Here is a 12,580-nt window from a genome sequence, read left to right on the forward strand (position 1 = left end):
ATTCTTTTCAGGGGGAGGACATGCCAATCCTGTTGCTTGTAGTTGGCTGTTACTGTATGTTTAGCTACCGTAAGACGCGTCCTCTTTTGTTCGCTTTAAAGGTACAGTAACCTCATCGATTGTGTTTACTCCACCTTATTTGTGTCACCAACTGTACAAGTACGTAGCTACCGATACTTATAGCTCTCTCTTTCTTCCTCTACTTTATCAAGCTCTCAAAAAGACACCGAAACACAAACCAGAGGGATACGGACACAGAGGCGACACAGAGACGACAGTTGCAATTAAATACCTACATATACCCCTAAGGCCACATTGTCGGACTTCTGATACTTGTGCCACGATACCACACCTGGTTACCCGTGTCACGATACCAGTGATCACGTTAGAAACATTGGCCCGAAACCATCGCAGACATAGCCACAGTCTCAATGTCGTCTCCCAAGCGCTTCTCATTATTTCGATCGCGCGAAAACTCCGTGAGTCGGCTATGCAAAGACGTGGAGAGCTCGATCAAGGAGTTTGATCGCCACCTGACAATGCAAAAGGCCATCACAAACCGAATCGAGTTCTGGGCATCGACGTTGGACGATGAGGAGATATCTAAGGACGCAGAAAAGCTAGCAATGGCACTCAGAGAGTACTGGGTCGAAGAAGAAAAGCTCAAGCTGGCGCTCAAACACTTTTCCGACATATTTCGCACCCTAGGATGCGAGGAGGATGCGTTGATCCAGTCCAAGGCCAAGCTAGATGCCGCAGAGAAGCAAGTCGAAGCCGTCAAGCTCAAGGCGCGGAACAAGGACCCCAGCAAGGTAATTCACGATCATGATATGATCGCCAAGTCGTCGATTCTGCACTCGCAGGTCCGGGCAGCCACAAAGACGACGTTCATCCGATTCAACGCAGCAGCTCAACGTGTACTTCGAAGGGCATTCACCGAGCTGTTCTCTCAGTTTAGAGAGGTAGGATGCTCACAACAGGATGTGGTAGTACGTGGATGGACTATTGGCAACGGGATTGCGTGTCCCGACGACGATGAGCCACGTGATACCATACGTACTATGAACATTGGGCGATCCAAGTCAGTACAAGACTTCAAGAGTGAGTCGGTTAAGGAGAGCAGGGCTCGAAGAAGACCGGTACCTGCATCCACCGGTAGTATTCTGCACCGAAGAGGCAGTGCAGGTGTGATGGAGCCTAGTGCATTCTCTGCTCCCATTGCGAAGACACCCATGGGTCGCTACGATGACGGGTACCATTTCAGGGGAGGGATGCTAGGAGGGATGGGGAGTGCATCGTACAATAGTCACGCCCGGTCGACAGTTCCGGCTTCGGTAACGAGCACTCCCCAGTCGAGCCGGACGCCCCTGTCCAACCAGACTTCGCCGTTTCTGTATGCTCCTGCCATGCATCCTGTTGATCGCAATTTGTCCGACGAAGCGATGCAGTGGAATGAGGTGGCAGAAGGATGGCATCACGACGAGCGAGACAGGGAGCATGAAAGAGTTGGAGATGGAACTCCGTTGGTTTAAGTATGTAAGTAGAGCGTGTAGATATAGAATAGCTTATGTGTACTGTGTCGGTGTGTAAGGATAGCTGTAATGGATTGCATACAGAGCTGCTCGGAAGCTCATTCGTTTGATTGAGTATATACAGGACAATAAATAATCTAGTCTATCTAGGGTTATGTCAGAACGTTGTTTCCGTTCATTTTATCAAACAGTTGTTTGCCGACTTCGTAAGACGAAATCATGATTGCACACGAGGGAGCTACCTTTAAGATTCGAGGCACACTTCCGACATACAGAGATCCGAGTCCCTCTTCCCGAACCATTTTAGTGAGCAGTGGGATCATGGACATTTGGCCAGCTGATTCACAAGATGCAATTTGTCGTCTGGTCTTTCCCACATCAAATGGTTGAGTGATGATGGACGCCAGAGCTCCAGCTGCCGACCCAGCAATGAAAGAAGGGGTAAAAGCATCTACACTTCCGTGGAAGTATTGTGTTCGGAGGAGTTTTGCCTTGAAGGTCTCGTAGGCCGACCAGTAGACTCCTGAGAAGGGCACGTCTCTCCACAGGGTGAGTACCAGACCTCTCCACAGAGACCGGTATCCGTCCTGGGCAATCATGGTTTTCATACCTGTGAGTGTTTTTTGAAACGCCAATTGCGACGACGATTCAAAGGGGTATGATTGTAAACGTGTTCTGAAGAGTTCCATGGGTGAGATGACTGTAGCAGAAAGAGTTCGGGCAAGAGCTCCACAGACCAGAGGATTAATAACCTCCGACCTGATAGGCGACCAGTCTCTCAGATACTCGTATCCAATGAAATAGAGCACCGTTGAAGGTGCTGCCATCATCAGAGTGAGCGACAAACCTCTCCAGAGTGCCTGGATTCCCTCGTATTTGTAAATGGTTCGCATTCCCTGCCAGGTTCCCGAGAATCGCATCTGTTTGGCATGCTCTACAGCACACCGGTCCACTTCGGACGCTACGCAGTAGTCCACCGATGTGGGGAACCAAAACACCTCCTTGCAGCATGCTGTGACACCCAGGCCCTTTGGTAGGGTGGCGACATTGATAGGGTGTAGCTTATGAGCCTTGAGCGCAGACAGGTTTGTTTTAGGCGATGGGGCCTCAATTTTCGAGTGCGGAGGTAGCATGTTGGGAGCCTGGGCGGCACTCTCCGCAGCAGACAGTGCGCTTTGCTGTTGGAGTCGCACACGCACCACATCGAATGGTGTGACTATTAGAGACGTGATGATTGATCCGGTGCATGCAGAGAGGATTTTTTGGCCTACCGTCACCGAGGGCACGGGAGGTGTCAACGGGCTGGTTGGAGGAACAAAAGCCTCGTCTGGACGATGCTGGTGGATTTTGTGTACCAGAGGTGGCATTTTGGGGTGGTGAGAGTGAGAAGTGTTGTGTTGCGGTTATAATGTCTTGGTTGAGTGTAACGATGTAATGTCCTTGGGGTGCTGTTTACAACCGTCACCTTCCGTGTCTATCGTCTTGTGTCGTTCGTGTCGCTTGTGACTCTACCGCACTTGTGACTCCTCTGCTGTAACAGGTCTAGTTCAAGTAGAATGATCCACCGCGGACTCTTGCCAAATGTTGGTGCTGAAACTTCTAACTCTATCTGTCCCGTGCAGTGGTGATGGCGATGTGCAGTCACGTGGGACGGGGACTGGTTTGGGAGCAAGTCGCGGTGGTGTGGGTCGCACAATGTTATATAAGTGGGGCGCGCATGTCGAAAAACCGCTTCCGTTATAGCTACGACGATAATGTGGCTCTCTATACTGGCAGTGTGGTGCACCCATCTGTCCATGGCGTATCTCCGAACCGTGCGTCTCTCCCAACAGTTCGCTTTAACTATAGTATGTGCATGTACGATATCTGTCAGCGGGAAAAGTTACTCCATGGACCCAAAGGGAAAGTTACTCCAGCTCGTTGGGAGCGAGGATGTAAAGGGCAGTTTAGTGCGGACTGGAGAACAGTTCTGCATGCGGATGACTCGGAATGATTCGGGGTGTCAAGTGCGGCCATGTACTGTACGTACGATATTCACAGGTGTCGGCATAGGCTTGGTTTTGGGTGGTGTTGGATGATTAACCAAGAATCAAGTCTTGTTAGGAGTCGGTTGGACATGGCTTAGAGTAACACAAGGGCACTATACATGGAGGGATAATGGAGGACAAGAGATATATATGAAGATGGCGATGAGATATAACGAGTACTCAGACAGTTCTGGATAGAAGTTGGTTGAATGAAGACCTTGTGACAGTATGTATGAGATCCGAAGATCCAAGGCCATGGTCACCTGAATCATAATTTTTTCGACATCAAGATATCACCAATGTTGACCCAAGGACGTCATTAGTCATTGGACTATTTTCGGCCTGTGGAGATAGTCACCTGTAGGTACAGTACAGTACATACTATACGACGTACGGTATGTACAGTATGAAACCGTGCACGCGCTACAATTTCTCGTCAAGTACGACTATCGTAAGTATGTACTCCTCAAGTTGAACCTCCGAATACACTTCGACCGCGACTGAAGCCGCCATGGTACGATAGGATGTCTGGGTAATGATCAAGAAAGCGAAATGACATCATACTCCAGGGTCAGCTCAGCAAGCCCGATTTGGGCTGTTCTGACTTCCCCTGATTTACATATCTTCAGTAAATATTACTTAAATGTTGTCCGCTATCGACCCACTCGTATCATGCATGTCCCATACGGCACTGGAGATATCGACGGTGTAGAAGCGGCCAATGCACCGGTATTTGTACAATACACAGTACATCTAGTGACATCATGTATCGAGGCAAAGGACAGTCCCACGACGAAGGTGGTCATGTGAGTCTAACCATCCACAAATCGGTTTTTTTTGTTCATTTTATTCACGCCTCAGTTTGTCGACATCTCACTCACTCCACCAATAGTAGAACATTACCCCATATCGCAATCTAAAGTGTTCACTCCTAATGGTATGCAGCGCACTCATATAGTGTCTCGTGACAGCGATAGATGGGAGTACCCAAGTAGGCGTACACATACATTTTTAGACGGGAAAGGCGGTTAAAAATATACACCATGTCCCACTACCACAAAAAACGATCTTTACTGTTGTCTAAATCACCTACAACAGTCTCAACTCACCAGTCCTCAAGTCTCCTCTAAACCACCTCTCAAACTCAAAGTCACACCTCCACCACTACATCACCGCACATCACACCAGTCACCCCATACTTGCACCTCACATCTCTGACATGAACGGAAGTGTGACATCGGTGCAATCGGTGCATTCGCCACAACGCCGGATGGAAGAGGATGAGACGGTCAAGTCCACCGCTTCCAAAACCTATGTGCGCCATGGATTTGACGACGACTACGCCAGTGACGCCTACATGTCCATGTTGGCCGAAATCTTTTACATCTACCTGGACGACAAACGCCACGACACTGCGGGCAATCCGAAACGGTCTTCTGCCGACGGCCCGCCCGAATGGCGCATGAAAGACCGACAGAGAACAGTGTCTGCAGCCATTGTGGTGTGTCTCAACCTGGGAGTGGATCCTCCAGATGTGATCAAAACCGACCCCTGCTCGCGACTGGAGGCCTGGGTGGACCCACAGACCATCTCAGACTCCAAGAAGGCCACGGAGCAGATTGGAAAACAGCTACAGATGCAGTACGAGGTGCTGTCAATGCGAACCCGGTATAAGCAGTCGCTGGACCCCAATGTGGAGGACATTAAACGATTCTGCATAGGACTGCGACGAGGTGCTAAGGAGGAGCGAATTCTGTTTCATTACAATGGCCACGGAGTGCCTCGACCTACAGCTTCGGGCGAAATCTGGGTCTTCAACAGAGGCTACACACAATACATTCCTGTGTCTTTGTACGACCTGCAGTCGTGGCTGGGCTCGCCATGCATCTACGTGTGGGATTGCCATAGTGCCGGCAACATTGTCTCTAACTTCAAGCGCTTTGTTCAGCAGCGTATCAAGGAGGACGCTGATGCACAAGCACCCAATGGTGTGACCAGTGCAGCTTCAGGAAACGGAAATGCCTACCTCGATTGCATCCAGCTTGCAGCCTGCCGGGCCGACGAGACTCTGCCCATGCACCCAGACCTTCCGGCAGATCTGTTCACGTCATGCCTGACGTCCCCAATTGAAATTGCTGTGCGATGGTTCGTCATGAAGTCTCCCTTGGCTTACGGGAAGAAGATCAAGGATCTGCAAATCCCAGGAAGAATTACCGACCGAAGAACCCCCCTTGGCGAACTTAATTGGATTTTCACTGCCATAACCGATACGATAGCCTGGACTTTGTTGCCTCGCGACCTGTTCAAAAAGCTGTTTCGACAGGACCTGATGGTCGCAGCGTTGTTCCGAAACTTTCTGCTGGCAGACAGAATTATGCGGGTCAACTCATGCCACCCAGTCTCGGACCCTCCTCTTCCTCCCACCCATTCTCACCCTATGTGGGATGCGTGGGATCTAGCAGTCGATCAGTGTCTGACTCAGTTGCCTGCTTTGGCTGCTGGACAGGAGTATCGCCACTCGCAGTTCTTTGAGGAACAACTGACAGCCTTTGAGGTGTGGCTGCGATACAATGCTCGAAGTGATAACCCACCTGTTCAGCTTCCTGTTGTTTTACAAGTGCTGTTGTCACAGGTCCACCGACTACGAGCGCTGATCTTGCTCTCCAAGTTCCTCGATCTTGGACCCTGGGCTGTCTACTCGGCGCTCTCTATCGGTATCTTCCCCTACGTGTTAAAGCTGTTGCAGTCCCCCGCTAAGGAGCTAAAACCCGTGCTTGTTTTCATCTGGGCTCGAATAATGAGCGTGGACCATCAATCCATTCAGCACGAGCTGCTCAAGGACAATGGCTACGCCTACTTCATCCAAATTCTTCTCCCCTTTGAAGGATTTGCCGTTAACAACGTGAACGTCCATGACCACAGAGCCATGTGTTCTTTCATCATCGCACTATTCTGCCATGGTTTCAAGCAGGGTCAGCGGGTCTCAATGGGTGCTGATCTTCTCCGGGTGCTCGTGGTTTACGCAGCTGAGCCTGACTCTCCACTGCTTCGACAGTGGTCCTGTTTATGCATCTCCCAACTGTGGTTCGACTACCTAGAGGGCAAGTGGCTTGGAATGAAGGAGAGAGTGCCCCAGAGCCTCATTGTGCTGCTTGAGGATCCTGTTCCTGAGGTCCGAACAGCGTGTACTGTTGCCTTGACTGCATTCCTTGGCAATGGAGACGCTGATCACATTTCCCAGGATTTCAAGGACGTGGAATGCGAGCTTGCTAACGCTGTCCTCAAGCTGACTGACGACGCCAGTGGTATTGTTCGAAGAGAAGCAGTCGTATTCTTTTCGCGTTTCGTCGTCCAGTACCAAGGTCAGATTCTGGTTGCTGCGTTTGCTACTCTCGAGCAAGAAGCTGCTGCTGTCTCCCAGATGAACCTCAACACCTCGTCCAATCCTGCCACCGGTACCGTGTTTGCTGCCGTGTGGGAGGCCGTTCTGACATTTGCAGAGGACCCGTTCACCGAGGTGCGTGACTTTGCACGTGACGTGGTTGATCACGTCTTGTTTGAGATGGGCCAGTCGCCTCTGGGACCTCGAATGGAGCAGCTCAAGCGAACCATGCTGCAGGGAGCCGAGTCCAAGAAACAGCTGCCTAGCGTTTCCAACCTGATTCCTTCGTCAGAGTCACATCATCATGCTGCTGGTAGTCCTGCTCCCCAATCTCCTGCGATGGCTCCTCTAACGCCTACTGCATCTTCCACCATTCAAAATGCCATTGCTGCCGACAGGGCAGCTTCTTCTCCTCTCAACTCGCTCAAGAGGTCTGTCTCGAAGTATCTATTTGGAGACAATGAGCCCAGTGGAACAGCAGCCCAGAAAACGGACTCATCTGTTACAACTGTTCCTTTTGGCACGGGAACCATCCCCGTGACACCTCGTTACACATCGCGAGCTGCAGGATCACGTGCTCAACTCCCTCTGAAGTCCGGGTTTTTTGCTTGGTCCACGGAGTTCTTCCAAGAGCCTCAAATGGTGCCTGCGGAGGCCGACTGTACTGGTTCACAGCGGTACACTGAGAGACTGTGGCGAAAGACCCGCAACGAGAGAATTATCTCCGAGTCGGTGCTTCAGCGAGACGAAGCTGTCAAGGGCAAGTGGGATCACTCTCTAGGTGTTCTCAGCAACAAGACGCAGCCTCAGAAACTCGTTTTTGCGCAGTTTGAGCCACATCTGGCAGTAGCTGACGACCGAGACGGTGTTTCTATCTGGAACTGGGCCGAAAACAAGCGTCTGTCGCGGTTCTGCAACGCCAATCCTGCAGGAACCAGAATCACCGACGTCAAGTATCTCAACGAAGACGACGTTCCCATGCTCCTCACAGCCTCCTCCGAGGGATGTGTGCGAATCTACAGGCACTACGAGTCGCGTCAGGATGTGCAGTTAGTGTCTGCTTGGAGAGCTCTTTCGGGAGTCGGTCTGCAGGCCTCTTCTCCCGTAGCTGTAGATTGGCAGCAGTCTCGAGGAACACTGTTGGTTGGAGGTCCCACACGAGTGGTTAAGGTGTGGGATGCTCCCCGAGAGATGTGCATGGCTTCCATTCCTGCTCGGTCTTCTGCCCCTGTGACTGCCCTCACCTCCGACCAGGTTGCTGGTCACATGTTTGTGGCTGGTTTCGCGGACGGGGCTCTGCGTCTGTTTGATCGACGAGTCGATTCTCGAGACGCCATGGTCAAAATCTGGAAGCTATCTCGAGGTATCAGACACTCTGACAAGGTGCTCAACGTGTGCATGCAACGAGGAGGACACCGAGAGCTGGTATCTGGTTCGGCAGACGGAGTCATCAGTACATGGGATATCCGAACAGACACTCCTCTGCGGTCTTGGATTGCACACACCAACGGCATGAAGGCCATGGACGTGCATGAACATGCACCTGTGTTGGTTACGGGCTCTCAGTTGGTGCGAACGTGGGACTTTGATGGTCACATGACCTCGGTAAACAAGAACCACCCTGGTTATATGACCCTTCCCAACCGGGTAACCTCGGTTAACGCTTTGTCGTTTCATCCTCATCGGCTGGTGATGGCATCTAACAATGTGAATGACGGCACTGTGATGTTGAGATCGTGTTCGGGCTTTCTCAAGAGTGATTTCTAGTTAGTTTTGGCTATTTAATGCATTTTAATTGTACCTTAGGTCAACTGCATAGTTCCGGTTTCAATATATTGTACAACTGCAGCGTATACCATAAGTGTACGATACTCTTCGACCACCTCTACACCTACAGTATGCACTATGTACTACAGTATCTGACTCATCTTGAACTTACCCAATCCAAGTACACGGGTTCATACTGGTATACACATAAATATCTTGCTCTATATACATACGGCCTGGTTCAGACCTAATTTTACGCGTCGTTTTTACCACCCAGATGCTTGTTCTTGTGAACATACTTCAACAAGTAAAAACACACACTGTTAGAGATGCCCTCGATTCGCTTAGCTTGTCCGAGAGTGGCTGGACGAACTTTATCGAGAACGGTTCGATACTCGATTTTGAGACCCGCCATGGACATGTAATCGAGGTTCTCAGGAAGCTTCAGGCTTTCATCTCTCTCGACAGAAGCAATCTGCTGGCGTTCCTTATCCAAGTACATCTTGTATCTGTACTCGGTGGTGACTCGAAGAATGAGACGAGGAGGGTACTTACTGAGCTCAGGCATGGTGGCAAACAGGAGATCGTCATCAATGCCTTTTACAAGGAGCATGTGGGCAGCAGTCATCTTTCCTTCGACCAGACGAGGGAAAACCTTGTATCCGAGCTGTTCGTTCCATTCCGTGGGGGTAAGTCTCTTCGACTCAAAGATTTTCTTGATGTCTGCAATGGCCTCATTTCGCTGCTCAAGTCGGGAGACTCTTCTAGAATCAACCAGACCTCGCTCAAATGCCTTTACAGTCAGTCGTTCATCAGCGTTATCAGCTCGAACCGAAAATCGGAATTCCGAGCGGGAAGTGAACATTCGGTAGGGTTCACTGACTCCCTTGGTGATGAGGTCGTCAATCAACACACCAATGTATCCGTCAGAGCGTCGCATAGTGAAGGGCTCCTTATTCTGAGCCTGGAGACCTGCGTTAAAACCGGCAATGATACCCTGAGCAGCAGCCTCTTCATATCCTGTGGTTCCGTTTATCTGTCCAGCCAAGTATAGACCATGGACGAGCTTAGTCTCGAGAGTGTTCTTCAGCTCTCGGGGATCAACGTAATCGTACTCCACTCCATAGCCGGGCTGAGTCATAGTCACATTCTCAAACCCAGGAATAGTCTTGAGTACCTGGAGCTGGGTCTCTGCAGGAAGAGTAGTGGAGATACCGTTGGGATAAATAGTTGTGGTGTCCAGTCCCTCGGGCTCGACCCAAATAACATGTGAGTCTTTATCAGCGAATCGGATGATCTTGGATTCGATACTGGGACAATATCTGGGTCCCTTGACATCTTCTCGAATGTGGATCGACTTGTCAAGGTTATCTCGGATAAGATCATGAGTTGCCTTGACAGTCTTGGCCTTGTAGCACACAACAGAGTGGTTGTTTGGTCCTCGCAGCTCGGCAGGAGTTTCCTCGTTCACAGAGCCATCGGTTTTTGCGGCGGGGACATCGTCATTGAGGTATGAAAAGGGGAAGGGGTCCTCATCCTGGAGCTCGGGAAGCATGGTCGAGTAATCGATAGTTGTGGAGTCTATTCGAGGAGGAGTACCTGTCTTGAGACGTCCAAGCATAAATCCAACCTCTCGTAGAGTATTGGAAATGCCGAAAGTAGCCTTTTCGCCCATTCTACCACTAGGATAAGCCTCCAGACCAATATGGATCTCTCCTCCGAGGAAAGTACCAGTGGTAATAACAACCTTTTCGGTATTGATAGTCTCACCCGACTCGAGAGTGAGTCCCGCAATGCTTCCGTAGCTCTTAACAGCATCAGGAGTCGCCTCAGGGGTGGTCAATAAATCTTCCACGGTGCCCTCCAGAACCTCTAAGTTGGGATAGTCTCTGATGAGCTGTTGCATCTCCTTCTTGTAAATTTTTCGGTCGATCTGGGCTCGCAGACCCCACACGGCAAAGCCACGACTTCGGTTGAGCATCTTGAAGTGGATACCAGCCTTGTCCGCCACCCTCCCCATGAGACCGTCCATGGCATCGACCTCGGTAACCAGTGTTCCTTTGCCGATTCCGCCGATACTGGGATTGCATGAGCAGGTACCGATATTGTCGAATTTGGGCGTCACCAGCAGTGTTCGAGCTCCAGACCGAGCTGCTGCTGCACTGGCTTCACAGCCCGCATGGCCTCCTCCAACGACAACAACGTCATATTTGGGCGCAGTTTTGAGTGTTTCGACGATATCGGGAGTCGTATGAATCCTCCTCAGCTGTGGGAGTCGATTATTGCCCCGAAAAACGGCTCTTACTTGTGCTCTTAACATCTTGGGGGTATTGTGCAGAGTTGAAAGAGAGTGATTCAGATTTTGAAAATTCAAGATTGAGTGCTCATAAAAATAAAGTTAATGCACAGTTCAAAAGTTTCAGTGAAATCGTGACCCAGCTCTGAGTTTTTTTAATTCAACTAAAGATGCATTAATCTCCAAAAAAAGGGAGATATTCAATGAGAACATAAGCCGAAATTACCATAGAGCTCTTATGGGAAATGTAAGACTTCAGATATTGCCGAAAGGGTCTTTTCAACACGAGACTTTTCTCTTGGCTTTTCCACTGAAGCTTCCAGCGAACATTATGAGTGAGGATGAGACGTAAATGACTCTCGTACTCGTGAGGTCACCAAGGAGTGACATTCCGTACTGTAATATTAACATCCTTCTTCTGCATTTTCCACGTTATCGGTCCAAAATATCCATTTATACATGATTGCGACCATATACATGCACCAACAGAACTTCCACCATAACCGCAGGACTAACAGACACTCTTTACATATCAAGACTTTGATAAAAATGAGAAAAGAGAGACTAGATGATATTGTAATTTTTAAATGTACTATGATATGACATTTATATCCACCCAGAAGCTCTGGAATACTCATTTTACAAAAAATTAACGGAATTGAGCTACACTAGTCCATGATTAAATTCTTTTCAGAAATCGGTCCCTTGGCCCAGTTGGTTAAGGCGTCGTGCTAATAAGAAATTAGCCTCTTTGCAACGCGAAGATCAGCAGTTCGATCCTGCTAGGGACCATTTTCTCCTTGGTTGTATAGTGTAGCGGTTATCACCTTGGATTCTGACTCTTGAAGTACTTTCCAGTAACCCCGGTTCGATTCCGGGTACGACCTTTTTGGTGAGCTTTTAAGGGTTCATCCTACTATTTTTGCCCACCTCCTCAATCCCCTACACTGGTATTCTTTTCCCGCACCTCCTCCACTGCTGTACGTGGAATGAAAGCGATCGACACTCAAAAAACTCCCAAGCCTTATTCTTATGCACCCGTGTCCATTGTCGGAGATAACAAGAGGTAAAACAATGGACGTTATTCCAAGCCGCACCCCAACGGTTATTTCCGGCACAGGAGGACCAGTATAGACGTTTGAGATATTTTGTATCTTATGCGGAATTACGGTGATAGGATCGGTCAATTGCGCCTTTTCATCAAAACCAGACTTTCGAAACTCCCTTAATTGCTCTCGTCCATTTCACAAAGACAGGCTACTGTAGATTGATCCGGAAAAAAAAGTGTATCGTGGAGTCCTGTCGAACCTAAGCGCTGCCCCTCAACTGTAAGTCGCGGAACCTATTGACCAAAGCATAGGATGGTTTCGGAGCTCGGAGTTATGGGCAGTTTGACCATTGTTGATAATGACAGTCGTCCGTTAGCAGTCCGGAAAGCCTCCAAGTCCCGTGCTTAGACTGAACAGGTTTGAGCAGGCGTCTTCTTGCAGACATCTGGTGCCCCGAACGCCTTGATAGCGACTACAAGCGATGCTGGTGGGAACCTTATCCGTCTTGGCTGCATGCTTGCGGTATT

At 49.7% G+C, this 12,580-nt stretch overlaps 4 protein-coding genes and 2 non-coding genes across 6 annotated transcripts; 4 read left to right on the forward strand and 2 right to left on the reverse strand.

The window, feature by feature from the left end:
• Nucleotides 1-431: 431 nt before the first annotated feature.
• Nucleotides 432-1,532, forward strand: YALI1_E08228g (uncharacterized protein; the record flags this gene model as incomplete). The annotated part of the gene is made up of 1 exon (XM_503646.1): nucleotides 432-1,532. One exon carries the CDS (start codon nucleotides 432-434, stop codon nucleotides 1,530-1,532), a length of 1,101 nt encoding a protein of 366 aa, XP_503646.1.
• Nucleotides 1,533-1,684: 152 nt separating this feature from the next.
• YALI1_E08253g (uncharacterized protein) lies at nucleotides 1,685-2,899 on the reverse strand (the record flags this gene model as incomplete). Its single annotated transcript, XM_503647.1, has 1 exon — nucleotides 1,685-2,899. One exon carries the CDS (start codon nucleotides 2,897-2,899, stop codon nucleotides 1,685-1,687), a length of 1,215 nt encoding a protein of 404 aa, XP_503647.1.
• A 1,879-nt stretch (nucleotides 2,900-4,778) lies between these two features.
• On the forward strand, nucleotides 4,779-8,708 carry YALI1_E08271g (uncharacterized protein; the record flags this gene model as incomplete). The annotated part of the gene is made up of 1 exon (XM_503648.3): nucleotides 4,779-8,708. One exon carries the CDS (start codon nucleotides 4,779-4,781, stop codon nucleotides 8,706-8,708), a length of 3,930 nt encoding a protein of 1,309 aa, XP_503648.3.
• A 253-nt stretch (nucleotides 8,709-8,961) lies between these two features.
• On the reverse strand, nucleotides 8,962-11,028 carry YALI1_E08334g (uncharacterized protein; the record flags this gene model as incomplete). The annotated part of the gene is made up of 1 exon (XM_503649.3): nucleotides 8,962-11,028. The coding sequence occupies one exon, from the start codon at nucleotides 11,026-11,028 to the stop codon at nucleotides 8,962-8,964; it is 2,067 nt and encodes a 688-aa protein (XP_503649.1).
• A 675-nt stretch (nucleotides 11,029-11,703) lies between these two features.
• Nucleotides 11,704-11,796, forward strand: YALI1_E08341r. Its single transcript has one exon. It is a non-coding gene; the product is annotated as a tRNA-Ile (tRNA).
• A 10-nt stretch (nucleotides 11,797-11,806) lies between these two features.
• Nucleotides 11,807-11,891, forward strand: YALI1_E08342r. The gene has a single exon. It is a non-coding gene; the product is annotated as a tRNA-Gln (tRNA).
• Nucleotides 11,892-12,580: the final 689 nt, after the last annotated feature.

This window comes from Yarrowia lipolytica, chromosome 1E, assembly GCF_001761485.1.
Source record: "Yarrowia lipolytica chromosome 1E, complete sequence".
Lineage (NCBI taxonomy): Eukaryota > Fungi > Ascomycota > Dipodascomycetes > Dipodascales > Yarrowia > Yarrowia lipolytica.